At 59.6% G+C, this 27,020-nt stretch overlaps 2 protein-coding genes across 3 annotated transcripts in view; both read left to right on the top strand.

Moving 5' to 3' along the window:
* The first annotated feature begins 3,358 nt into the window (after window positions 1-3,358).
* On the top strand, window positions 3,359-6,137 carry LOC136786444 (noggin-2-like). The gene has a single exon (XM_066977737.1). The coding sequence runs from the start codon at window positions 4,454-4,456 to the stop codon at window positions 5,105-5,107; it is 654 nt and encodes a 217-aa protein (XP_066833838.1). The 5' UTR covers window positions 3,359-4,453; the 3' UTR covers window positions 5,108-6,137.
* A 15,579-nt stretch (window positions 6,138-21,716) lies between these two features.
* NTN3 (netrin 3) overlaps window positions 21,717-27,020 on the top strand; it is a 35,336-nt gene continuing 30,032 nt past the window's right edge. Inside the window, exon 1 of one of the 2 annotated variants that reach the window (XM_048067004.2) lies at window positions 21,717-21,899. The gene's annotated coding sequence lies outside the window, so the exon portion shown is untranslated. Of the gene's footprint in view, window positions 21,900-24,967; window positions 25,102-27,020 lie in introns of those variants that run through there. The other variant, XM_066977724.1, reaches the window with a different exon arrangement.

Below are 27,020 nucleotides of genomic sequence, written 5' to 3'. Positions count from 1 at the left end.
TCCTTTAGTGAAAATTAGGGCTTTTGTCCTGTCAGACCCAAGACTTTCCCAATGCTTGCCATGCCAGCCCATCAGCTTTATTTCTCAAGCATAAAGAGAGCCTGGAAAACTTAAACAAACAGTCAGAAAGCAATAGAAAGCCCCCCAAAAAAGATAAAAGACATTTGGCTGTGAGTTCTCTTCTCTTCTCTTCTCTTCTCTTCTCTTCTCTTCTCTTCTCTTCTCTTCTCTTCTCTTCTCTTCTCTTCTCTTCTCTCTTCTCTTCTCTTCTCTTCTCTTCTCTTCTCTTCTCTTCTCTTCTCTTCTCTTCTCTTCTCTTCTCTTCTCTTCTCTTCTCTTCTCTTCTCTTCTCTTCTCTTCTCTTCTCTTCTCTTCTCTTCTCTTCTCTTCTCTTCTCTTCTCTTCTCTTCTCTTCTCTTCTCTTCTCTTCTCTTCTCTTCTCTTCTCTTCTCTTCTCTTCTCTTCTCTTCTCACTTTTAGATTTCCAAGCATGGGCTTCCTGCAGTCCTTCACAGGGCAGAAGGCTTTTCAGCAGTTTAAGGTCTGCATTTGAAGCTTTTGTGACTAGAACTGAAGGGGTAGAAACGACTTGGTAACAAAGACAATTTTGTTCTGTCTCTTTATCTCTGGCATTTGAGTTATACTAGTGCTACCTGAAACAAACTAAAAGATAAAACACCTTGTCAGCTGAATAAACGTATTGCCAAGACAGTACCACTGGTGTTTTTACTTCTACTAGGAATTTACTTGCTTGTGGAGCCTTACAGTGAAAACAGAGTAGGCACTGCTTAAGTTTCAAATGTGAAATAAAAATGCCCTCTCTTCTTTTTTTTTTTTTTACAAAAATGTTCAGGTCTTCTTTAGATGACAAAAAGATGCCAAGTAAGGGAAAGAGGCAAAAATAAGTAGTTTGCGACCATTTTATCCTCCAGAAGGTGCCCTTAACGTCACGTCTTTCTTTTTATAAGGAATTATTTTGATAAGGCTTTTCTGTATGTGATATGTAGCCTTTCCAACTTTAAATCCTTTAATTAAGGGCTAGATTGTGAGCTGGGCTGTGTGCCCACAGAGAGCAGCGAGAGGGAACATATATGAATGGATAGCACCACTCAGCCCGCTAGCCTGCACACACGGCCATAAATAGGATTGTGCCCCAGCATCTCTAGTCCCAAAAGGAGGAGAACGGGAAGAGGCTGGAGAAGCAGTCTTTGGGTGTTATGGTGGACAGAATGAAGCCTTCAGTGTCCTGTCTAGGGGCTTGTCATCGTTTTTCCCACCTTGAAAAGTTAAGACACGTGCTTCCACCCCTTCCGCAGTGCTAGCTGGCGCGGGAGCTGGCTGCTTGGGAAGGCAGGCTCTTCCTGGGGTCTCTCCCCTGCCCCGGGACGTGCCAGGCAACACTTTCCCTGGATCTTGCCTCTCTGAAAGGTGAAACTTTTCCCAGCCCACCCCCGAGAGCCTCTTCTCTCCCCAGGGGGACTTGTCGAAGTGACGTGATTGTGCCCAGAGTAAAGCCATCTTCGCCTGGTGTGGGATGATTAAGAAGCATGTTTATAAAGTCCAGGAGACAGCTGAAGGAATTAAGTTACTTGAGTGCTTTGGGATCCTGCAGGATGAAAAATGCTGTATACATGTCGGATTTTATTATTACAATTACAGGCAGATGTTAATCCCCTCACCGGGATTTACTAACACAGCAGTGCCAACAGCACTACATCTCGCTGAGTAATTGCCCCATTCCTGACTCTTGGGTGTCTCTTCCCTGAGCTGCTTCTCGTTACTGTGTTTGCTTTAATTCTGACACTGCGAAGAGCCCCGCGTTTTCCCACCCGGCAGCGAGTGAACGCAGAGCACACATCTGCCTGCACATCCAGGCTGACTTCGGTTCAACTGCTGCAAGCGGATTGGATTCAGGGAATGAGTAATGAGAATGTTTTACTGACAATATTCTCTATCAAGGGCTAATGATACCGATCCCTTCTGCAAATTGTTTTGGGCGCTAATGATAAAAGAAGGGGTGAACAGGATTGTTTTGTTACTGTAATTGCAGAGTCTCTGCGTGTGTGATCCAAACGAGCGAAGAAAGGCTACAAGTTCAGCAAACCAAGCCAGGCTCATGACAGCAAGGGAAGAAAGGCTGAGTACATTTAAACCGTGTGCTTTAATCCCACATACTGTGAACAACCCGGACACCCTGGGACCAAGCTCCTGAGCCAGCACATGGCAGCTTTGTCTTGTGATGGCCAGGGGCTGCTCTGACTTTACGCAGACTCAGGGCTGGATCTTTGACCTGTCCATTTTGGGGGTCTTGCTTTCTTTTCTTCTCTGATCCCAACATTTGGCATTTCTAGGATGACAAAGAGACGTGACCCTAGGAGAACTGCGCCCTTGGTTAGTTTGCTGCGTGCACCCAGCTCGCACCAGTGGGGTGCTCCCGGCTGGCTGCGGCTGCAGCTCTTTGGTTTGCTGGGTGGGTGATGAGCACGGCATGGTGAGAAATTGGCACAGCGATCTGCCGCTTCCCTCCACGCCCTGCCCTGGCCCCAGTGGGTAGCTGGTTATCTCATGCCTTTGGGAGGGAGTGACTGGCATGGGCAGGAATGTTCTTACACACTGTCGGCCTAGAGGAACCAGCTGTGTGTCCAATTTCTGGACATGGTTCAAGAGTGAGCTCAGCCCCGAGCAATGTGGAGGTAAAGGAGGTAAGGAGGGTTTGGGTTTTCGCTCTGTTGATGCACACCAGGCTCCCACCCTCCACGCCTCAAAGGTTGCGGGTCCGGCTCTCTCCGCGAGCTTTAGCTCCGTTCCCCCAGCCCCACGCTGCAGAGCGAAGCGAGAGCCTCTGATGTGACCCGGCTCGCTCCCACGTCGCGGGGCGCTGCGGGACGCAGGGAAGAGGGGCCGGCAGGGAGGGATGCTCCCGGGCCGGCTGCGAGCTGCCCGGCAGAGGGTGCCGAGATGCCGGCGCCGCAGCGCGTCCGGCTGAGCCCCGCAGCGGGGAGGCGATGCCCGGCCCCAGGGCCTGCCCCGGGGGGGGGGGCTGCGGGGACGCTTCGGCCGCTGCGGGGCGGCTTCGGCGCCGCCTCGGGCTCCCGCGGCGGGGCTGCGGCAGGCGGAGCCCGGCCACCGGCGGCCGCCCCGGTGCCGGCGGGGGGCGGCGACCCGGTCCCGGCTCCCGCGGGCGGGGGGCGCGGGGCCTCGTGCGGGACCGGGGCGGCGGGGCCGGGGAGGGGCGGGGCGGGCGGGGGGCGGCGGTGCCGGTGCCGCGGCGAAAGTGACAGCGGGGGCGGGGCGGCCGCGCGCCGGGCGCGTATTTAACTTGGGCGGCGGGCGGCGCGCGGCAGTGCGCGGCGGGCGGGCGGCGGCGCGGAGCGGGGCGGCACGGCACCGAGCGGCACCGAGCGGCACCGAGCGGAGCGAGCGGAGCGGAGCCGAGCCGAGCTGAGCTGAACTGAACCGAGCCGAGCCGAGCCGAACCGGGCCCCGCCGGGCTCCGCGGAACCGCGCCGCGCCGGGCCAGGCGCCGGAGCTGCCCCGCGGCTGGATGCGCTGAGCACCGCGGGGCCGAGCGGGCCCCCCGAGCGGGACGGCAGCATGGGCCGCCGGGGGTGCTGAGCGCCGCCCGCCGTCGCCGAGGAGCCGCCAGGGACCGCGCCGGGAGCCGGGGCGCGCCGCCTCGCCTCGCCTCGCCGCGCCGCTGCCGGGGAGCCCCCCGCCGAGGATGCCCCGGGGGGCCGCGGGCCGCCCCAGCCGCCCGCTATGAGGAGGAGCCCGGCCGGGCCGCGGGCGCTGCCGCCGCCGCCCGCCGCCGCCTGAGCCCCGCGCCCCGGCGGTGCCCGCGCAGGCGGCGCGGCGCAGGGGCCGCCCGAGCGGGCCGCGCCGCCGTGACCCTCCTCCCCGCCCCCTCGGCCGGCTCGCCCGGCTATAAAGGAGGGTTTTATTCTCGGGCTCCGGTCTCACGCCAAACCCTGTCACACCGTCTAGACAAGCTGTCGTGGGGCTCAGCCCAGCTGTCACCATGGCGATGGAGACGAGTCCGCTGTGAATTTTGGGGGGGAGAGCGCGAGCGAGCGAGAGCGGCGGCGGAGGAGGAGGAGGAGGAGGAGGAGGAAGGCTCGGCTGCCGCCGTGCCCTGCCCCGCCGCCGCCCGCGGGGGAGGCACGGACCCCCCGGCGCTCTCGGCCGCGGCTGGAGCCGGCCCGGCGGGGAGCCCCGGGGAGCCAGCGGCCGCGCAGCGAGCCTCAGATGCGTCTGTCACACAACCCCGGCCGAGCTATTTAAAGTAACGGGCCTCGCCGGACTTTGTCTCTGCCTATTTATGAGTCCCCGGGAGCCGGCAGGCGCCGCCGGGCAGCGCTAGGAGCCGAGCCCGCAGCGCCAGCCCCGCGGGGAAGCCAGCGCCGAGCCGGGGCGGCGGGGCCGGCCGCCGGGCCGGGCCGGGCCCGCCCGGAGCATGACGGCGATCGGGGCGCTCCTGCTCTGCTCCTGCCTGGGGCTGCTGCGGCCGGGCGGCGGGCAGCCCTTCCTGCGGCTGCGGCCCTCGCCCAGCGACAACCTGCCCGTCAAAGACATCGTGGAGCACCCGGACCCCGAGTACGACCCCAAGGAGCAGGACCTGGACGAGCGGACTCTGCGCAAGAAGCTGGGCAGCCATTTCGACCCCGGCTTCATGGCCGTGGCCGTGCCGGGCCCCGCCAACGCCTCGGGCGCCGAGGCGGCGGCGGCGGCGGCGGCGGGGCGGGCGCGGGGGGCGCTGCCCGCGGAGCTGCGGCGGCTGGAGCTGGGCGCACCGCCCCACGGGCCGCGCCTGCGGGTGGGCAAGAAGGCGCGGCGGAAGGTGCTGCAGTGGCTCTGGGCATACACCTACTGCCCCGTGCTCTACACCTGGAAGGACCTGGGCGTCCGCTTCTGGCCGCGCTACATCAAGGAGGGCAACTGCTTCGCCGAGAAGTCCTGCTCGCTGCCCGAGGGCATGTTCTGCAAGCCCGTCAAGTCGGTCACCAAGACCTTCCTGCGCTGGCACTGCCAGGGCTGGTCCAGCCAGAAGTACTGCACCTGGATCCCCGTGCAGTACCCGCTCATCTCCGAGTGCAAGTGCTCCTGCTAGCCGCCGGCCCGGCACGGCTCGGCTCGGCCCGGCCCGGCCCGGCTCGGCACGGCCCCGCCGCCCGGGCGCCGGCCCCGCCGCCTCCCTCGGCCCCTTGCACTGGTTTCTTTTTTCGTTTGGATGTTTCGTGGTTTTTTGCCGCCCCCCTCCCCTCCGGGGCGCCGGGGGAGGGGAAGGGGGGGGGGGGGAGGAACCGTTTTTTGACTTATTTTAATGTTATTTTATTTGAAAGGGGGAAAAGCGAACCCAGGAACTGCAGGGCAGGCCAAAGGCACAGTAAAGCACTACAATCAGATGTCTATTTTTATACGTATATAGCCTTCTAACAAAAGGAAAAAAAAATAAAAAATAATAAAAAAAAAATACCAGTCGTGTAAATAGAGAGATTTTAAAGGAAAGGGGGAAAATTGCAGCTGTTTTTTATTATTATTATAATTATTATTGTTATTATTATTATTTTAAAAACATAGGACCACATTTTAAACCTGTCCCCACAGAACCTGAGCGCTTCCCTGCTGAAGGGAAGGGCAGAAATTTCCTGTAAAGATGATTTTAACAAAAGGAAAAGGAGGGGAAAAGAAAAAAAAAAAAAGAATGAAAGAAAGAACGGCAGCATCCCTGAAGACCGTTGTTTCCCTGTGCTGTATTTTTTTTTCCGTCTTTTTCAGACCTTGTCACTGGTGTTTCAACTAATTCGCCAAGCTCTCTAGGTTTTTTTTTTTTTTTAAGTGTATATCAATTAATTAAGGAGGAAATTTTAAAGAAAAGTACAAATCTATGAAAGAGTGGAATCGTTTTGTTGTGTGGGAATACATATAGTCATGTAGAGATGTTAAAGGAAATTTTCTGTGTACAGTTTATTTATTTTTAATGTTTGTGTATAGGAAAAAAAAAAAAAAAGAAGCTAGAGATTATGCCAGAAACTATTGGAAATGTTTACTTGAATATTCCTTTAAAAACATATCAATGTAAATATGAGCTATCACTGATCAAAACATTTTTAGCAATAAACTCTATCTTTGAAGAAAAACCTCGCGCTGCGGCCGGCTCGGTGGGAGCCCAGCGGAGTTGGGCTCTTGCTGGGCGCAGGTGATGAGCGCGGGGCCACGGCCGGGCCACGCTGACGCGGAGCAGCGAGAGGCCGCGGGGCTGCCGGAGTTGCTCCGGGCTGCGCCTCCCAGGGACCCCGCTCCGGGTCCTTTTTGCCTCGGTAACCTGTCAGGGCGAGAAAAGCCAGGAGAGAAGCGGCTCGTGATGTGCACAGGAGCTGCGGTGCCCCAGACAAGAGGTACCATCCGAAGCCTTTGGGAGATGCCCGCTCTGTGTCGCCCGCCCTGGGTTCCCGCATGCTCCACGGCTCACGGATCCAGCTCTCCCGCTGGCGGAAGAAATGGGAGAGGCTCCCAGCCCGGCCACCAAAGCAGCTGACGCAGCTCCGTGGCCCCCTGCTTTAGGACGAACGCCCCTCCCGGCTGCAGCCCCCCAACGCAGCAGGGAAGGATGGAGACGAGTCCCGTGCCTGCTGCGACGGAGCCATGGGGCCAGCACCTCCCTGGCGGCACGGCGCAGGGGTCAGGAGGAAACACCCATCCTGCCAGGGTGCTGCGTGCCACCAGCGCTTGGCCCCGCTCTCCCACGGGAGCTCCTGGAGCCCCGTGCCGCCCTGGCAGCCAGGACGGCCCGGCAAGGCCAGCGGGGAGGAGGCCGGCACCGCTCCGGGCGCTCCGGCCGCAGGGAGATCTGTCGCAGGCCTTGGAGCGGGGCCCTGACACGCTGCCAGGCGTCTCCCTGAGTGCTCCGCGTGGGCTGTCGGTGGCGAGAGGAAGGTCGGGCCGTTCTCTCCGGTGTCTGAAATGTGCCCAGCATCCCCCCCCCCCAGGAACAAATCTCCGCCAAGGACCTCCTGGCGCAGGTCCCTCTGGTGAGCCTGCCTGGGGCCGGTGAGGCCTGGGAGGTCACACGCAGAAGGAGAGAGGCTGAAACAGGGAGAGCAAGACAGAGAGGGTTTCTCTAGCGGGCAGAGGCGCTGGTCGGAGGCGAGAGGGGCACGAATGCCCAGAAGCCGATGTCCCCGCGGAGCCGGCAGCTGTCCCTGCGCTGGGGGCAGGCTGGCCTTCCCGCCTGGTTGTCCGCAAGGGAGCGGGGAAGGGGGGATGCGGAGGGCAGGGTGGAAGGGAGACCTCGCGACGGCAATGTGCAAAACATCAGGGGCATTTGGGAGAGGAAGGGGAAAGCTCATTTTGCAAGAGGAACAACATCTGTGGTGTGGGGGCCGAACATCTGTAGGAGGGAGCATGGGGGGAGGGCATTCTGGGAAAATATTTCTGACATAATCCCAACAGTATCTGGTGTGTTGGGATTTGGTTACAAATGGCCCTCTAACGTCTTTGTGCGTTTTGTTCTGCTGGTTCCAGGGGCACACAGAGACCCCTGCTTTGTGCTAACCTGGGAAATAAACCATTCGCTGGACTCAATGGCTGAGTTCAGTTGTGTGGGGAAGGGGGGTGGGAGTGGGGAAGGAGAGATTTGTGTGAACTCCACAGAAAACCAGCCTGAAAGCCTCCGTGCCATGTGCTGGCGGGAGGAGGGGGGCCGCCTGCATCCCTGGGGAACGTGCGGTGGTCCCGCTCGAGACAACCGCCTGTCTGGGGGCAGAAGCAAGAGCGCCGAGCGCCGAGGAGCTTGGCACCCTCTGCAGGCCGTGGGCAGGGGCCGGGGGGGCGCGGGCCACCAGGGGGCACGGGCCACCGGGGGGCACGGGCCGGCTCACGCAGAGCAGCCGCGGTGCCGGGACACCCGGCGCCCTCGTGCCGCTGCGCCGCCTGCTCGGCTGCCCGGGGAGGCGATGAGTCGGACGTGCGACGGCTGGGCCGTGGGCGTGATGGCTTTGCCCCGTCTGCCGAGCCTCAAAGGAGCGAAAGACAAAGGGGAATGAGCCTGGCCCTTTGGTGCGGTTGCTTCATTGTCTCCCCAAGCTGCTTGTGATTAAGGGACAGGCTGGAGGGGAGAGGGGGCAGAGCGGGCCTCCGTGAGACCCGAGATGCGGTGGGTGCCAGCTCTGCAGACATGGGTCTTTCCCCCCACACTTTGGGGTGGTGGCCCTGGAGACGGGCCTGGAGCGCCGGGGGTGGGTGGCGTCCTGTAGGTTGGGTCGCGCTTGTCATCGTGTTGGCAACAGAAGTGCACGTCCGTGGCCACACACGTGCAGGCGTGATCACACCCGCTGCCGGGTGCCCAGCTGGTCCCTCTGGTCACCCGGCTCCTCACGAGCTTGCAGGGTGATGCTGTCCTTGCCACGGGAAGCCGCTTGCTTTGCAGTCCGTCCCCTTTCCCTGCTCCACGTGGTGTGTCTACCTCCAGACCCGCCGTCCCTGCCAGCTGCTCCCCTGCACCACTTCCCACTCCCCCTGCTCGGGCAGGGGCTGCAGTCACGAGCACAGACCACAATTTCAAAGGACATTTGCAGTAGCAGCGACCACGGTGCAGCATTTGGGAGGTTCAGCAGCTCACAGCTTAACCCTGTCTTCCTTTGGGCAGGGCAGGGCACGTGGCAGAGGAGGCTCCATGGGACCCGGCAGCTGTCCCAGGCATGCCTCCACCACCACGGCAGGGAAGCACGGGCAGCTTTTCCCTGCACAGCCAGCACCGCCTGAAACTCACCCACTGGGGCTGTGCCAGGCAGCTCCTGTGGTTGGATCACCTTTGGATCTTTCTCCCCTCGTAGTCCCCACCAAGGCCAGCTTGGAGCAGAGAGCCCCTCTTGGGTCTGCCAAGGTTGCCATCACCGCTTCCATGTGTCAAGGCCACTCTGCCACCAAGCGAGTGGCTTTTCCACTGCTTGAGCCTCAGGTTTAGATGACCCCAGCCGCAGGCATAGATTTGTTTGTCATGTGAGAGAGTGAGAGCTCAGGACAGCTTCTGACATTTGAATCAGTGGCACAGAGGACTTTTCCTTCACCTTTCACATCCTGTTTGACTTTGGCACCAGCAGCAGATTAAATCTCTTATCTCCATTACCAAAGTCTACTTCATCCCATGTTCCTGTGCCATCCTGCCCCTCTTTAGCTCTGGTCCATGCAGATCCTTCCCTAGCTGTGGCCAGTCTCTAGCAACACCGCTTCTGTCGGCACGTTGGCTCTGCCAGGCTGACCCAGATTCACAGGGCCAGAGCTTTCAGGCATCTAATGCCAACTCTTGAGATATCTGACTCAGGCCGGGTGATGATCTAAGCCTATCACTCATCATTCCTAGAAAGGCAGGCTCACGGTCTGCAGGGAATAACTGGCCTCCTCACATTTTCAAGCTCAGACTGAAGCGGGACTTTCCTCAACGTGCGTAACCACGCTTTTTCTCCCCTCCTCTCCCCGTGTGAATGTTTGCTGCCGGTCACCTTTACAGCCAGGCACGGCCACCAGCAGCTGCCGGGGAAGGACGGACTCCTGGCACACCTGCTCAGCCCACCGCAAGTCCCTGGCAAGCTGGTGCGAGCAGTGCTGGGTGTGGGACCTGCTTCCTCCTGGCACCCCAGCCCCTTCTGTGTCCCCACGCTGACAAACATAGGACACCACTGATGCTGTCAGTGTCATTACCGGCGGGCTGGAGCACACGGGCGGACAGATGGCCTCACAGGGCAGGCAGCGGCGGGCTCTGGCTCTGCCATCTCCGCAGGGCTGCTGGCCGTGAGCATGCGGGTTCCACTCCTCCTGCGCAAGGCCCACCGCAGGCTGCCTTCCTCCGCACTCCTCCACTCCTCTGTCGCACCCTGCGCTTCCATCTGCAGCAAACCCAACCACGTGCCCGGCTGCTCCTCAGCAGAGCTGGGCATTGCCACCTCTACCAGCAAGCTTGCGAGAGGGCGCGGGGGCTCTCAGGGGCTTCACCCTCTGTCACTCCAGAGGTGTCAGGCAACTTCCAGTTCATCTGCAAAAAACGCACGTGAGACTCTCTCCCCAGTGCTGACTTGAAAACAAACGCTAACAGCAGTGCCATCCGGGAGGCATGGCTGCTCTTCGGCATTAGCTGCTTGTTATTCTGCCTAAAAATGTCAGACATCCCGTCAAGAAGAAGAGACCCCACCACGTGGCGCCTGGGAGCCCAATCCGAGAGGCAGGGCGAGGGAGAGCAAATCACAACTAGCAGGGAGGAAGCGCTTGCAAGCAGACCATTGGCTAAAATGGCTCTTTCAGGCAGACGGTGAATGAATCCATTCACAAAAAGCAAGGCCAGTTTGCAAACAGCAAAACAGTCTACATACTTTTTTTATTTTATTTTTTTTTTTTTTTTTTTGCACTGGATGAGCCTGCCAGGGAGACACCCAAGCCCTGAAGCAGATGGTGTGGGATGTGGCTGGTGCAGCTGTGCCCAAGCTGTGCATAGGTGCAGGGGATTCGGGAAGGATGATTCTGGCTCTCTCAGCCTGCAGGCCCCGAGTTCCTCCCAGGGCAGTGCCGTACCCTGGCCAGAGGACCTCAGCCCCCCTCCAAGCTCCATGGAGAAGGGCACAGGCCTTAGAGGGCCAGGGACCACCAGAGAGCACTGCCAGGTGGAAGTGCTACCACCAAGGTATTGTAGGAGACCTGCTCTCCGGTGTTATACGGACGGCCTGAACAGGGAGGGGAGCCCACAGTCTGAGAAAGACGATGGAACTTATGATGGGGAAGGCTCCTGCAGGGATCTGGAAGCCGGGGTGATGGATATCACGTCAGGTAACTGCCAAGTCTGCAGCACGGCTGCTCCCAGAGCCTGGCAGGATCGGCCATGTCTCGTCACACATAGGCATGGCCCTGGGAACCAGCTGGCTCCCCATGGTACAGACCAGAGAGCAGGTGACCAGCTGAACTCACTGGCCACCTTCGTTAGTTAGGGTCTGGACCTTCCCCGGGGAATCCTAAAACCTACTAGGAAGTTTGCTGAATTCAGTGGGGGAAAAAAAAAATTAAAAAAACTGCTGCCTTGGAAGCAGCCTCTGGAGAGTCTACATGAGGTTAAGGTTGCATCACTTCATGCCAGAGCAGGACAGGAGAGCAGGCTCTGAGCCTGGGGTGGGGAAGGGAGAACAGCGGTCTTGCAGGAGAGCTCCTTGTCACAGATGCTGGCTTATGCTGGGAAGTCATGTAAAGGTGTTCCCGTCCATATGTTTCTCAGAGCATTGTGCAAGAGCCGTCAGACCCCTCTGAGGCTGTTGGTGTCCTCAGGCATTGCCTGGTCTGCTTCCACCCCATTAACTGCCAAAAGACACTCTCTCCAGGAGATGGTACTAACAAAGGACTGGGCCTCTAGCCCTGGCTCAGTTTATCTGCTTTCTTGAGACAGGGACCATATTTCACCCTAGAGCTGCGACAAAGCACTAGGCTGGACTTGGTGTTCTGCTCTTTGACCATATTTTAGGAAAGAGCTTACTTTGCCTCCTCCCTTCCCACCAGGAACTGCAGCCAACCTCCCCCGTGGACACCTCTTTGAGCCACAGAAGGCAGGACACAGGTCAGCGTGTTGCTGTGAAACTGGACCTTGCTGCTTCTAATCGAGCACTTTTGTGACGGGGGGGTGTGCGGAGCTCTGCAGCACCCGACGGGCACCAGGAAGCGCCTCCTCGGCCCGAGCTGCCCACACTGCTGCTCTGGGCTGCGCTGCGGCGAAGGATTTGCGTTAGGGGAGGCCGTGCAGCGGCTGGGGCTGGTACTGGGGGCTCAGGCACAGCACCAGGCTCCCGCTGGCCGCCAGCAGGGCCGGCTCCAGGTGCACGGGGAAGCGTCTGCGGCGGAGCCAGGGCCCGGGGACCCGTTCAGGGCTCCCGGAGCGTCTCCTCCCGCCCCGGGGCTCCGGGGGGAGCCGGCCGGGCCGCAGGCCGGGAGAGGGACCTGCCCCGGGGGAGGCGGCCCGCGGCCCGGCCCGGCCCCGCGGCCTCCCGTCTCCAGGCCCCGACTCCTCGGCGCCGGGCCCCGGGCTCCAAAGGACCCGGCACGGGGTGGCGGCGGGGCGGGCCGGGCCGGGCTAGGCGGGGACCGGGCCGGGCCGGGCCCAGCCGGGGGCCGGCGCCGGGCGCCGCCGCGGGCACCGTGTCCGGGGGGCGGGCGCCACCTGGCGGCCGCGCGGGGCCTGGCGGCTCCGGGGCCCCGCTCCGCCCGCCCGGGGCAGCGGCCTGAGGCGGGTCCGGGGGGGCCCGTTCCCCGCCCCGGCCGGGCCCGGGCGGCTCCGAGGGCGAGCAGTGCCCTCAGCCGACAGCCCCGAGGGGCTGGGGGAGCTGGCCACCGGGCAGTCGGTCCCGTGAGGGGTCCTGCCGGCAGCGGGGGCGCAGGCGAGCCTTGAGGGGAGCGGGTCTCCCCCGAGGGCTCTGTTTAGGATGTGAGGAAACAGCCTCAGGTTGCAGCAGGGTAGATTGAGATTGGACATTAGAAAAAATTTCTTCCCCCAAAAAAGCTGGTCCGTCATTGGAACAGGCTGCCCAGGGAAGCAATGGAGCCGCCATCCCTGGAGGTGTTTAAGGGACATGTCAACGTGGCGCTTAGGCACAGGGTTTAGTGGCGGACTTGGTGCCGTTAGGTGATGGTTGGGCTTGGTGATCTTAAGGGTCGTTTCCAACCTAAAGGATTATCTGATTCTGAAAAGCTTTGAGTCTGGGTTGGGCAATGCGTGTTGGATACATATTAGAGTAGGGTTCATCTGGGCACTTCTCACCCATTAGCACCAGTCCCGGGCGGCCTGTCCGGCCTTCCCAGCCTTGCTGGAGCCAGCGCATCCTTTTTCTCTGGCCTGTGTGGCAGCAGTGGCGGCCAGTGTCCAACAAAGAGACCCAAGAAGTCCAAAGCTCCCTATGGCTTTCCTCTGGGCTGAAGTGAAATTGTTCATCATGGGGAATTTTAGCATGCCTTGAAAATAAAGGCTTCCCGAGGGGACTGACTAAGCAGCCCTCCGTCCTCCCGAAGGGAGTGGTGGAAGAAACACAACCAAAGATACCCTGCGAAGAAGAAAGGAGATACCCTCCATGAATGCCCTGAGTGAAGTGGGATTCATCAGGGCTCCTCCATCTCTGTTGCCTATGCTCCGAGTGTCTGTACACAGTTGTTGTCCTGGTCCAGGTCCAGCCCTGTTGTCCAGCTCAGTTACTTCAATAAGCCTTCAAATTGCTTAACACATACCACACAAATGTTTCAACCCTGAGAATTTGTACTCTGGGCTCAAAATGTGATTTATCTTCATCTATGCCTGCAAGATTTATCAGCCCCAATTAAGGGAATGGCTGCGCTCTTTAAAGCATGGTTCTAGTCACAGAAACCACGTGGAGTCTCCTTTCAGTGCGTAGGACACATGGCCAAACCAGAGGGAAAAATTGAGAAACATTTTTCTAAAAAAAAATCCTTGTGTTTTTTGGTCAAAATTTTTGAAGTGTTGCTGATTTTAGAAACATTTGACCAACTCTGTAGCGAGCCAGGAGTCAGGAAAGGAATCACGAAAATTCAGTTGTTTTTTTTTTTTCCTCTGTTTTTCATCAAAATTTCATTTTTGATGCAATTATTCATTAAAAAAAATCATAAAAAGGATGCAGCACATCTGCTGCCTAAGAAAGGCCATCTGCAGACTTTCATCCCTTTGCAACAAGGATTGGAGATGTCTCTGTGGCTGCGTATGCACATGAGGATAAGAGCACTTGTTTGCGTGTTCTGGGGAATCCAGCTAATGCATGAGAAGAGAGAACTTAAGCCTGGAAAGAAAGGAGCCCTGGTGAGTATGGCAGTAGTTTCCACAGGCCCAGCAGACCTGCAGATCAACCCTACCATGCATCTTCCTTTCCTCTTGCCACGGTGCTGAGCTCCTGAGAGGAAGCTGGCTCTGCCTTCCCTGGAGCGCAGTCAGAGCCCAGCCAGGAAATCCCAGTGCAATGGGCAGTTTCAGAGAACACAGAACCCATTCTCTTCTCTAAAATGCTCTTCCATTTGATCTCCAAGGTAGAGCCCATGCTCAGAAGAATGGGCCCCAAAATAACAGCCTCCAACAGGATGAAACCGTACAACCCAGAAGAGATGATCAGGAAATACAAGAAAGGAAGTCCCTAGGTAGGTGTCCCTAGGATCTGGCAAGACCGCCTCTGGAGCCAGATGACTTCGAGCCGGAGCCATACTGTTAAATGCACCTCAGCTGGAATTGTGAAGGCACAGAAGTCAGTCACCAAGACCCACACTGGAAAGAAACAGTCCTAGGAACTGCAATTGCTGTTGACGGGAAACTTCTTCAGACCAAACTTGCCCTGGAACTATATTATTAGTCTATCAGTTCAATTTACAACCAAATTAAATTGTAGAAAAAAAAAAATCATGATGAGGCATTCCAGGGGTTTCCTTCAGACAACACCAAAGCCTTTTAATCCATTTTAAACTTAAAGGACAAACCAAAATTAACACCAAAATAAACATGAAAATTCTGGATATTCAGATGATGGTGTTAATACGGTGGCAGAGACTTAAGGCAAAAAAGAACCAAAAGGTCCTTCTAGGCTGGATGGTGGATGTGATTCTTTCCCAATAACTACAAGGAGGATGTTTTATTCCTCATCAACTTGCTTGAGTCAGTGTGTGTTGTGCTGGGGTTTGTTTGTTTTGTTTTGCTTTTTCCCCAAAGAAAACTCTTTGTAATTAAGCCCTTTCTGGGCAGAATTTCAGGACGCATAGCAAAAATGATTTTTCTGCCTCAAAGTATTGCACTGTTAGTCATTTCTAGCTATAGGTCTCATGTTAGAGGTACAGAACAAAACTCTGACCTTTTATGCCTGCTCTCGTTGAAGCTGGAGAGAGTCACGACTCCAAACTCAGCCACCAAGGGCATGAGTAGGTCTTGGTTCAGAAGTCCTGGAATGACTCTCATCATCTCCGTCTCATCGAGCCTGTCTCACCTCAGCCTGCCCCACCTGCAGTCAGGCAGAGGCAGCCAGACTCTGTCTCCACATCTGTCCCAGCCGCTCTGCAGGTGAGATTGTGGGGATCCGATGTCTTGAGGTGGGGGCTCGAGAGGCTCCGTGTGTCACCAGTGACACCCAGCACCAGCCCTGCTCGTCCCCTTGGCCGGGTCCCAGAGGATGCCCAGCAGCCAGCATCCCTCTGCCTCCATCTCACGCCCCGTTTGACATGCAGACAGCAAAGGGCTGAGGAGATGTGCGATGCCTTGGCTGCGGGGGTCACCTCTCCTTTTCCTTTCCAAGCACTTGTAACTAAAACGAGCCGATAAGCTGCCGGCCGGCAGATGGCGGGGTCTGCTTCTGGCACTCAGAGCGCAGCGGGCAGTTATTTTGCAGTTATTTTGCTCCCCTCCAAGGCGTGGTGGCTGGCCGTGCCCCCAGGTTTCCCCCAGCCAGGGGTGGGTCACGCGTGCTCCCGATGCTGACGGAGCCTCTGAGACCCCCGGTGAAACAGAAGCAGTGTCACACTACCTCAAGCTCTTGCCTGGAGAGATGTGAATGATTTCAATCACACCAACAAATGAGATTTCCTCCTTACAGGATACATCAGCTTGGCTGCTGCTCAGCACGCTCTGGGAATTACACTTCAGCATCACAGCCCAGCGATCTGAGAACTGCTGCCAGGACTGCACGGGCACCACCCCAGGACTCCTCGGGGCTTGTCACAGGGCTGTCCCTAGGGTGGATCTTCATCCTTGGCTCCGTTTACTTTCCCCGAGCCTTTCCTGTTAGGGTAACTGCTAGAAGTGTGAACCTCCGTGCTTCAGGACTGTGTGCCGGAGCGTGTGCATTCCAATAACCAGCGGAGCAAAGCACAAGGTCCCAGCCCTTGCTCTAGCTCCAACCTTCTCCTTGCAAAGTGCTGTAGCGTGAGGATCTGCAGCTCTCCAATGCTTCCTGGCTAGGGGTAAAGCTGTCGGCCAGGAGGATGCCTTCGTTCTCACCTGCACACACATGGGCAGGTTTCGCTCACATCTGTGCTCCTTCTGCTTTTGCACAAGCCCAGGGACCTTCTGAAGAGCTGTTTGGGTGTCTGAGTCCAAGGCCTGGTCCCAGGCTACAGCTTTCCCAGGTTTGGGCTGCTGTGAGACATCTGCTGCCCAGGGCTGAGAAGAGGTTCCCAGGCCTGCTCAGAAGAAAACTGTCGCTGCCTGCTTGGCACCGGAGCTTGGACGGGAATTCTCTTGTTTTTCATGAGCAGGCTGAGCGGTCAGCACATACCACGAGCAACAGTCAGAGGAGCAATAAATAGCCTACCCAGACCAGAAGGAGACAACCTGTTCAGACTGCGCCGCTCATCCCCTGCGCCGGACAGAATGACTCTTGCTCTGCGTCAAGGTCCCGTGCGTGCCGGGGGAAGAACGCCTCCAGCCTGGCCCGGTCTGCACCGAGCGGGTCCTCGAAGAGCAGCCATGGTCGCTGCTTTGGTCTGCACGTCCCCAAGACATGGTAGGCAGCCACCAGGGTTGTCTTTGTTCCAGCAGGACATCTCCCTCCTGCTCCTGAAGCCGTGCCAAGAGGCGGAAAGACATCACTGCAGGCTGGCTGTGGGCTGCTCGTCCGGGGCTGGTCCCCATTTGGGAACATGCCCAAGCATACTCCTGGTCCCAACCAAGGTTCAAGCTTTGCTCACTCTCCGGGAAGAGGAGCGCTTTGAAAACGTCAATGTTCTGTAGAGTCCATAACAGGAAGACGCTGTATTCCCAGCGATATTTCTTTGTGGTCTTATGCCACCCATTGTGGGGAACAGGAGAGGTCCCAAATAGCCAGTGCAAGCCCATCACTGTCTGTTTCCCCTTTTTCCCCTTTAAGGTTTAAACCAGGAGTATGCACGAAGGGTGTTCCTACTGCTACAGGCCAACGTTTCCTCCTAGTCACCTCATGCCGAGCATCGAAACTGGAATAGCCAAGGGTTGTGAAGTGCTCTGAACCTGAAAAGTGCTAACTAAGAAAATAAAGCACAACACGAGTGTTATTAATAAATGCCAGCCGCTGTTATATAACTCCTAATCATGAGCTGCGTCTTTCGGCCCCCATTGTTCCATTGTCAGGCCCCATTATCTGGGAACTCTTACCCATCGACCACAAGAAATAGCCTGGGCTCTGTGGGTTTGCAAACTTTGTTGTTGGAAAGCTTTTCATGCAATTGTTTTTGCTTTGCGCTGTTGCCTTCCTTATTGTACAGATGTGGGTGTGTATCGCAGCCCACACCCTCTGTCTTTTGCCCCAGGATAACTTTGAAAATGAGCTGATCCATCTCAACGAGTGTTTTTCCTAAGAATTCTCTTTAAAAACAACAACATTCAAACCAAGAAACCCTCATTTTCCTGAAGTGAAGCTTGTGCTAAGGAAAGATGATGGCCTGCAACCCCAGCAGAATAAAGGCTGCACTTTATCCTCAGAAGAGACTCCCTGCAGGACTTAGCCCTGCTGGGGGGAAGAAGAGAGCTTGGAGCAGTTTGGGCTCTGAGACTCATTCGGAGCAGGGCATCTCTGCGGCTGCAGGGCTGGGCTAACAGTCCTCGGTCCAGGACTTAGTTTCTCCTTTGCTTCTTCAGAGACCAAACGCACGCTCCAGAGCTCCAGCCATGCTTGGGCTCTGGTTCAGCAATGCCCAAGGAAGAGCAGGAGGGATGCCTACACTCCCCGAGCCCAACGCATCTCCTCCACATGGCACTTTTCCTTCCTGGGCATCGCTCAGTCTTCTTCAAACTGCAACACCACCCTCTTGCTTCTCAAACAAGACTTAAAACAGACCAGCAAAGCTTCCCAATGAGCAGTGCGTGGCTCTCCGTGTCACCTTCGTGCTGGCCAGTATGGGGTACACCAGCATGGGAAGCTCTGCAGCCCGGTTCGTGGCTGTTGGGGTTGGTAGTACTGTTGTTTCCCTGGGCTCAGGCTAGAACTGACCACACTGAGAAATGGTTTTCTGGTCAACATGAAAAATTTTGCTGAACTTTGCCTAGGTTTGGGAGAGAAATTATAAATCAAAACCAGAAAATGCTGGGCAAACAGCTTTTGGTGTTCAGTTTCCGAGGACTTTATTTTCTCTACCAACAACATGTTTTAAAAATCAGTGCATTTTTTTCCTCTCATTTTGCTGGAAACCTGAAATGACACAGGCAGCTAAAAATAGTAACAATGCCCAACCAAGTCACTGGTGTTTTTCAATCAGCTCCAATGCAAACTTTGGCGTTGGCTCGGGCAGGATTTGTTATTTTTCTGACCAGGGCCTATATTAGGTTTGTGAATATATCCAACCAAAATGATCAAGGAAAGCCACCGACCCGTTCCTGAATGGTTTTTCCTGGAGCTCATCCAGTGCCTCACACCTTCAGGCAGCAATCACCAGGGGGCACGGCAATGCGCCCGGGATGGGGACAGCAGTGAGGAACACCCACCCAGCATGGCAAAGAGACCACGGTGTTGTATTTTGACCCTGAGGAGACGTGCCGGGGAGCTGGAGCCAGCCTTTCTCACCCTTGGGAGAGATGGCCTCTGAGACCATGCTCCCACAAGCCATCGGACAGTGTCTGTGGCTGCCTCTCCTCCCCAGTGAGCCCAGGCTCTCCCAGGTCACTGGTCTGTGGCCCACCCAGTGCCTCGCACAAAACGAGGGTGCAGAACATAGGTGGCCACCACCAGGCACCTTCTCGCCTGCTCCTGCCCAGCCGGTCCCAGAGCTTTCCCTTTAAAAGTTACGGAGCCGCAGGGCTGGGCACAGGGCTGGAGGTTGTGTGTGCTGTGCGGAGAGCTCGGGCAGCCCAGGAGACCACTCTCCTGGGACCTCTGTGTGGCACAGAGACGTCTACCTAACAATTGAGGGAATATTTTCCACCCAAAGAATCCATCTCGTGGTCCCCTCTTCATTTGTGACACAAGGGAAAATGTGAAGCAGCCAAGACGCGTGAATCACTGTCCCAAACAACATATAATGAACTCATAAAATCAAAGGCAGGGTTTGTTTCAACCCGTGCTGCCAGGGCTCCTTGGACATTGTCTGGAATGAATTTAAGTTGTTACAAAACTCTCTGTCTCTATGTGTGTGTCTCTCTTCCCCCCAACCCGTCTTTCTTCTCTCCCCCCCTTCGTGCTCCGCTTTCCTCTGATCTTTCCCCTCCTTCCCCTCCCACCTTGCCTCTCCCTCTCCTGCCTCCTCTCCCACCCACCCCGGTGCTTCCCTTCCTCCCCATCACCCCGGCCCTTCCCCGGGGAGCCCCGCTCCCCCAGCTCTTGGGACTGCTGGCAGGGCACCCCCAGCACCTCCCAGGCAGACTTGTTCCCGGGACAGATCCGAACGATGCCTCGCAGCCGCTGAACAGGGACAGCAGCGCTGCCTGCTCGCTGCCACGCAGCCACACCACGAGACCCCTCTGGGCTGTCCTGCGGTGGCTGCGCAGCCCCACGCTCGCGGACAGGGACCTCCTGGAGCAGCACCCCGGAGCCAGCAGTAACCAGCAGCACCACCCCCACCAGGAGCGCTCCTCGCACCACGCTGGGATGGGGAGGCATCAGCCCATGCAGGTGCCACGGTGAGGGGCGTCGTGCCTCAGGAGCACTGCAGTGACATGCTCGGAAGGTGGCCGCACAGCCCTCCTGCACAGCCTGCTTCTGGGAGCACCGAGCTGCTCCCCGCTGCCACTGGCACACGCTCCACGTGAAGCTGCTGCTCCTGCAAGGCTTGAGCAGGTGCTCACCCTCCTCCTGCATCCCCCCAGGGACTGCCCTCAGCCCTGAGGCCCGCCTGTGTGCCAGCCCTCCCAAAGAGGCGGGGGAAGCAGGCCCTTAAATCCCACCAGCACTTCAAAACCCAGGGGTTTTTCGCACCGCGCTGCTGCTCCCCACCGCTCAGGCTCTGGAGCCGTGGGCTGCTGATGGGGACACACACACAGGGCCTGCCCGTGATGGCAGCGGGGAAGCAGCTGGCCCTGCCGCTCCAGGGACCCAAGTCAGTGCCTCCACGCTGCCACGTGGACCCCACCGGCACTCGGGGACAGGGCAAGGCCCCCCCACCGGGCAGGCTCATGGTGCGGCACAGACACCAGCCCAGGCAGCAGAGGCAGCAGGGCTTCTGCGTGGAGCTGCACCAGGAGCTTGCACAGCCCTGAGACCTCTTCCCCTCGTTGCTGGTGCAGCACCAGGAACGTCTGGTGCTCTGACGGCGACTCCAGCAGCCACCTTCTGTGGTGGACACCCGCTCCTCCAGCACTGCGCTAGGGTGCAGGCTCAGGTGTCTCCAAAGCACGAGGCAGAAGGACATCGCCCTGCTCCTCCTGTGCGAGGCTGGTGGGCACCTGCGTGGGGCTGGGCAGTGCGAGCAGACAGGAGGGGGTCCCCAGCACCCGGAGACGCCGAGGTTCGTTAAAAGAGCTCTTGCTCCTTGTGCTAAAGCCAAGGTTTGCGGCTGACTCCAGGCCTGCTGACAGCGTTTGGGGGGCCAAATGTGTGGATGCTCCGTCCCTCTGCGGCCACGCTGCTGCCGACAGCACGAGGTGAACCGCGAGTGTCCCAGGGGAACGAGCATCCCGGTGCGGCGGCGGGACCGTGCCCAGGCAGCCGGAGCCTCTCCCGGTGCTGCGAGGCCACGGCTGCCGACGGCGGGGAGACGGCTCCATCTCCTGGCTGCGGCGGGGCCGGGTCGGGCCTCGCAGCCACACGCGCCGCTCGCCTGCGGTGAGGGAGGAACGAGCCTTGGCTTGGCTGCGAAGGGACCGGCCCGGGGAATAGCTCAGAAAGCTGAAGAGAGAGGGAAAGAGACGGGAAAACAATTTTGTGCTCGCTGCTGACCCACGCTAACAGCTTCTGGCCAGCCCTGGGGCTGGCGGTGAAGCAGGAGGTGCTCGTTACGCTCGGCACGGCCCACGTCTTCACCACGGCTGTCGCTGTGAGAAGGGACACGAGTCCCTTGTCACAGGGCAAGGGCAGGCACGGGAGAGAACATGGGGCTGGAGACACACTGGAAGAGGGCTGTGGAGCTGCTGCGAGCTGGGGACACAAAAGGGTGTTTGGGGTGTTGCCTGCCTCCCTGCACCTCCGTCCTGGCCTAGCCCCCTCCTCCTGCAGCACTCCTCGGGAGGCCTGACCCCTGCTTATGTTCGTGCACAGCATCCTCTGAGCGGGGTGGGCAGGGAAAAAAAATCCATACAGCACCACTTTGCAGCGCTGTTACATGCTGCGCTTTGCAGCGATGTTGCCCTTGGTTTCTTTTTCCCAAGCCACGTTCGCTGCACACTTTTCAGTCAACAATTCCTGTGCCCCCCAGGGTCTGTTTCTCATGTCTGCTCATGCTTGAAAACAGGCACTTCTGGCAGCGCTCAAACGGTTTGTGGATAAACGAGACCCAAGCCCCAGACACTCAGCATCCCCCTGGAGGGGGGAGGCCCATGAGACAAGAGGCGGAGGCAAAGGTGCGTTCCCCTCCTTCCGCGGGGTGTCTGCACCTCTCCGCAGTGCCCCAGGCAGACCACATGGCTGTTCCTGGGGACAGCAGGGGGGCTCGCACTCCAGAGGAGACCAGGTGTGGGGACAGGCTCCGAACACAGCACGGGAGGGGGGGTGTCTCTGCCAGGAGACTGGCAGCCCAGCGGAGGAGGCAGGTGAAGGGCAGAGCATCCTTCAGACAGTAAACGGAGCAGAAAGGAGGGAAGCATGAGGGCTGTGGAACCGCCCCGAGGACAAGCTGGTGACTAAACCAGGATGCTCTGCTCTCGCTCGCTGGGGCCCCAGTCTGCTGGGAGCAGCACAAGGACGAGCGGCAGCAAACCTCGTCCTTTCTTAGCGGTTAACGGGGGACTCGGGGAAGCGAAAGGAGCGGCAGGAGCCTGCTGACAAGCGGAGCGGAGCGAGGTGAGGGGGGCTTCGGCGTGCCGGGCCGGGGGGGGCGGGGGGGGGGTCCCGACACGGCCGGCACCAGCAGGGGGCAAGCGAGCGCCGCGCATCGCCGCCAGCCCCGGAGCCCCCCCGCTGCTCGCTCCTGCTGCAGGTTCCCCGGCTGCCGGGGCTGGGGTGCGGGTTGCCTGGACCCGAGCAGAGCCTCAGGGGCTGCTCCGGCAGCCTGTGCGTGCCCCTGTCTCCCCAGCAGCCCCTCGCCAAGCGGGAAGCCTGCCTGCCACCAGGCAGCCCCACCGGGCCAGCACGGGGAGCAGGGGCTGGATGCGCATGCAGAGCAAGGGCGGTGAAATTTGGGGGGCGGCAGAGGTCCCCGCTGGCAGCAGGGTGTTGGGGACAATGCGCTGCCTTCGCCCGCTCCTCCTCCCAGCCCTCCTGCCTGCCTGGCTGTGCAGGGGGTAGCACTGGGGGGGGGGGGGGGGGCACCGCTAGGCCGGTGGGTCCCCTGCCCGTGGTGACACTGGCATGCTGAGGGACAGACACCGGCACCCAGCAGGGTCCAGCTCCTGCTACAGCAAATGTCCAGCCCCTGCTGACATCCTCAGCACCTTGTTTGCCAAGCCCAGATCCACCTTTTTTCTCTTGAGCGTCTTGCTCATTGCTGGAAAGTGGTGGTGGAAACTGGGAGCAGTGGAAATGGGGAGCCAGATTCTGTCTTTTTCAGTTGGGCTTTTGCTGATGAGAAGTCTGTTTACACCAGTTCCAGGACTCCCCATACAGTGTCCATTCACTCTAATGTCACCTGTGAGACCCAGGACAAGGGAGTTTGACACCTTCCTCTGAGCGTGGAAACAGTAGCGCTGAGACTGTGGAGACGACGCAGCCCCCAGCTCAGCACCACCCTGTGGCAGCCAGGCCAGGCTGGCTCAGCATCATGGCTCATGTTCGTGATAGTCCCTGTGCTTTCTAGTGGGGAAAATGCCCCCAGGTCAGTCACTGGGACAATTCCAGCTTTGTGGCACCACAGGATCTTGGAGCTGTACCCCCTTCCACCCCCTTGGCCATCCTATCCCACTCTGCTTTCAGGCCCATGCATAAAGTCCTGCACTTTCCTGATGATCACGGGCCTCGCTCTGCACCGTGCTCACATCTGGCCCACGTGCAAGGCAAACGTGCAGGCTGGCCCTGCATTTGCCTCCCCCTCCAGTATCTGCATTTGGGCTGCTGGGGCTGCGCAGCTTGTGGCTTGGCCTCCTGGCTGTCAAAATGCTTGAAAGAGATGATAGAGCTACAACACACCCGTGGCATCTGACTTCAGGAGCCCCGAGTTTCCCAGTTCATCTCCCAGCTCTCCTCTTCCCTGTCACCTGGTGGCTTTCCCCTTGTTTATGCCTGTCCCTGCCACTGGAGCTGGGGAAATGCATTTTGTGCATCAAGGCTGCGAGCTGCAAACAGCATTTCCCTTGGGCCTTGTGGCCAGCTGGGGTCTCCTCCTCCAGCAAGCATCTGCCAGCCCAGCAGGGGAGGGCAACCCTGCAACCTGCTTCCCCGAAGCAACAGGATGTGGCTAACCAGGTCCTGCGGGAGCGGGTGAGGAGGGCTGGGGGGGCTTGCACAGGTGGTCCGTGCCCTGAATGCAGCGGGTGGGCAGCTCCGGCGCCGCGTTGGCACCTTGCCCTCCCCTCCACCTCCCCTGCTCTCTCCTCAAGCCCTTGCCTTCGCTGCAAGGACATCTGCGGGTGGGACGTGGGGCTGAGCCTGGAGACTGTGCTGCAGAGGGGCAGCTAAGCGGGGAGATCCAGATCCAGGTTTTCTGCTCCCCTCCACTGCCTCACACAAATGCTGATTAAGTTCGTTTCACCTTCCCCCCACCCCCCCCCCCCCTCCAGGACTCCTGGAGCCAGCTTGAACGCAGGTGGCCCTGGGCTGGCTGGGGGGCAGGCAGCTCCCGGGGAAGCCTGGGGGCAGCTGTCCCGGGCACTGCAGTTGCCCACTTTTCGCCTGCCTCCTGACCGAGCATCGCAGGCCAAGTCCAGCCTTGGTGCAGCAACACGTGAAAAGCCCCCGCATCACGGGATGGAGCCGATCCTGTAAGAGGGGGCTGCTCCCCGCCTGGTAAATCCCTCTTTTCTTCTGCTCTGGGAAGCAGGGGAAGGATTAGCAGCCACCTCCCTTGCGGCACCAGCTGAGCCCTCGGCTGCTGGGGCTGCCCGCTCGCCGCTCTCAGCCGGGCCGGAGGGCACGAAGAGCAGGGCCCGGCGATGGGCACAGCTCGGATGGGCACAGCTCGGATGGGCACAGCTCGGATGGGCACAGCCCGGTCCCAGGCTCAGGGCAGCGGGGGGGGGGGGCGGCCCGGGGCTCCGGGGGGCAGGCAGCGCCGCCTCCCACCTGCCCCGCTTCGGGCCGGGCGGCAAGCGGCTCGGTGCCCCGACGGGGAGGGCGCTGCGCTCCTTCCCTTCTCTTCCCTTCCCTTCTCTTCTCTTCCTTTCCCTTCCCTTCCCTTCCGCTCCCTTCTCTCCCCTGCCCGCTCCGCTCCCCGCCCGGCCCCTTCCCGGCCCGCTGCGCTGCGCTGCGCTCCCGGCGGGGCGGCCGCGGCCGCGGGAGGGCGGAGGCAGGGCTGGCAGCGGCGCGGCGGGCGGCGCACACACGCACACACACCTCCCTGCATGTGATTAAATGGCTCGAAATCTGCTTCTGATTTCCTCGGGGAGGTGACTTTTCCCTTCTTTTCAACCCGGGATTTATTGGAGCCTTTTTACTCCGCTTCCAGGCAGCGGCCGGGGCTCAGTTTCTCCACTTCTAGATTAGTTTTTTTCATTATTTTTTTTTCCCTTTCCTCTCGTTTTCTCCCTTCCCTCCTTCCCTGCCGCCTCCCGCAGCCGGAGCAGACACGGGCAGTGCGGCGGAGCGGGCGGGCGCTGGGGACCCGCCCGCACCGCCGGAGCAGCGCTCCCGCTTGGCACTATTTCCCTTTATTTTGCTTTCTCTCTTTTTATTTCCTGGCGAATTGTTATTATTGCTTTTTCTTTATTTTTTTTTTCCTACCCCCCTCCTTTTTTTTTTTTTTTTTTTTTTTTTTTTCCTGTTGCCATCGGCCAAGGGAAGGGGGAGCGGCCCCCGCTCCCTGCCGCCCGCGCTGCTGCGGCGGCCCCGGCTCCTCTCGCCGCCGCGGCCCCGGACCTGCCGCCGGACCGAGCCCGCTACCTGCCCGGCCGCGGTAAGCTGCTCCTCCAACTTCCCGGCACGGCGGGCCCCGCCGAGCAGCTTCCCTTCCCACCGCTCCCTCCCTCGCTGCCTTTTATTCCTCCCTCTCTCTCCCCCCCCCACCCCTCCAACCCCCCCCCCCCCCCCCCACCCGCCCTTTTTTTTCCCGTTTCATCCTTTCGAGCCGGGCTCCGGGCTCGCCAAAAAATGGGACGGAGACGGGGGGGGGGGGGGAGGGAGTGCCGCCCGTAACCGGGCACGGCCCGAGCTCCGGGCTCAGAGCTCCGGGCGCTTTGTCCCGGCCCGGCCCGGCTCGGCCCCGCTCGCTGCCGCTGCCCTGGGCGGGGGGCCGGGGGGGGTGCGCGGCGCTGCACGAAGCCCCGCTGCGGAGCTGCCGGGGGGGGGGGGGGGGCTCCGCCGCCGGTGCGGGAGCCGAGCCAGGCTGCTGCGGTGCCAGCCCCGGGGGGGGGGGGGCACGGGGCACGCGTGCGGTGCCCGCCCCGCAGCCCCCCGCGGGCACAACGCGGCCCCGCACCCCGGCTCTGCCCCATCCCGGTGCGGCCACCTCCGGGGCACCCCTGTGCGGGAGGGCGGCTTCCCCCCCGGGGAGCGCTCCCCAGCTCGGCCCCCTCGCTTTGAGGGCAGCGTGAGACCCCCTCGGCACCCCCGCACCCTGCGCCGGCCCCGGAGCGTGGCTGCCCTCGGAGGGGGTGTGTGGGAGCGGGACGTGGGGCAGGGAGAGGAGACGGGAAGCCCGGCTGCGTTTGGTGGGTTTGCCTTTCTGCCTCGGAGATACTGCTGAACCCTCGTTTCTTCAAAACACTGTCCCTCCCCTGGCTTCCCCGTCCTGCCGGAGAGTGGGCGGATGGAAATACCTTTACCGGGGGAAGGACTGACTGCCGTGCTGCGGGACGTGGTGCTCAGCAGTCCCGCGCAGCCCGGCTCTCGGCATGCCCATGAGCTGGGTGGGTGAAGAAGGCCCTGGGCAGGAGCAGGGGCAACAGAGAGGTCCCGCCAGGCAGCGGGGCAGTGCCCGTGTGTGCATTCAGCTCACTGGGGTGAGCTTGCAAGTGGATGTGTCCAGGCAGTAGATGAGACAAGAGCCAGGCTGTGGGACCCGTAGTCGCGCTCAGATGATACTGAGGCCAAACCTGGACATGCAAACCCCGAACTGCTGGAAATGACACCCGTCCTTCTGCTCCCCCACAACCCATAAATCCTCCCGCTCTCCGAGGGATCGGCGTTCCCTGTAACCAGTGCAGTGGGGAAGTGGCCTGAGCCGTGCTTCAAACATTCACTTCAAGGTGGCTTGATGGATGGTGGGCACCTTTATTTTCTGCAGTATTCCCTCTATAAAACAGAGGGAGCTGCTGTGCTTTTCTGACCGCCCGGTGGAGCGAGCTGGCAAGGGGACAGGAGGTCCTGCAGTCCCAGTGCTGGGTGCACGGTGGGCTGCAGGGGTCCCAGCCCCACGGCAGAGGTGCCGGTGGGCGCAAGCAGGAGGAGGAAGGCGAGATAGGTCTCTGTCAAGGAGAGGACAGGTGCAATGCTGGCTTTGGAAGCGGCCAAGGTGAGTTTGCAGCCTGGGAGAGAAGGATCCAGGCCCAGGGATGCAGCTGAGTGCACTGTGGCCTGCTACGAGGAGCCCTGCAGAAAGGCAGGAGGCCCCAGAGCCCGAGCCAAGCGGCGCTGGTGCTGCCCCCGGGGCACTGGCACCTGAGGGTTGGGCCAGGGCCTGCTGCAGAAGCCCCTTTGGGCAGCAGCCGGAGGAGGTACAGGGCAGAGCAGGGTCCCCAGGAGGAGGCGAGCAGCAGTGCAGGCCTTGGGACATGTGCTCGTGTGCCAGAACGGCTCGGTCTTCCTTTCCCAAAGAAGCAGCCAACTGCGCCGAGGGTGCTCGCAGCACCCCCATCTCCTGTTCCCCCACCCTCT

This window comes from Anser cygnoides, chromosome 15, assembly GCF_040182565.1.
Source record: "Anser cygnoides isolate HZ-2024a breed goose chromosome 15, Taihu_goose_T2T_genome, whole genome shotgun sequence".
Classification (NCBI taxonomy): Eukaryota; Metazoa; Chordata; class Aves; order Anseriformes; family Anatidae; genus Anser; species Anser cygnoides.
The sequence above is the reverse complement of the archived record's forward strand: the minus strand, read 5'-3'. Positions and strand labels throughout refer to the sequence as shown.

What these genes read in the sequence shown, in the direction of transcription:
- LOC136786444 (XM_066977737.1), top strand. Translation starts at nt 4,454, where the DNA reads ATGACGGCGATCGGGGCGCTCCTGCTCTGCTCCTGCCTGGGGCTGCTG.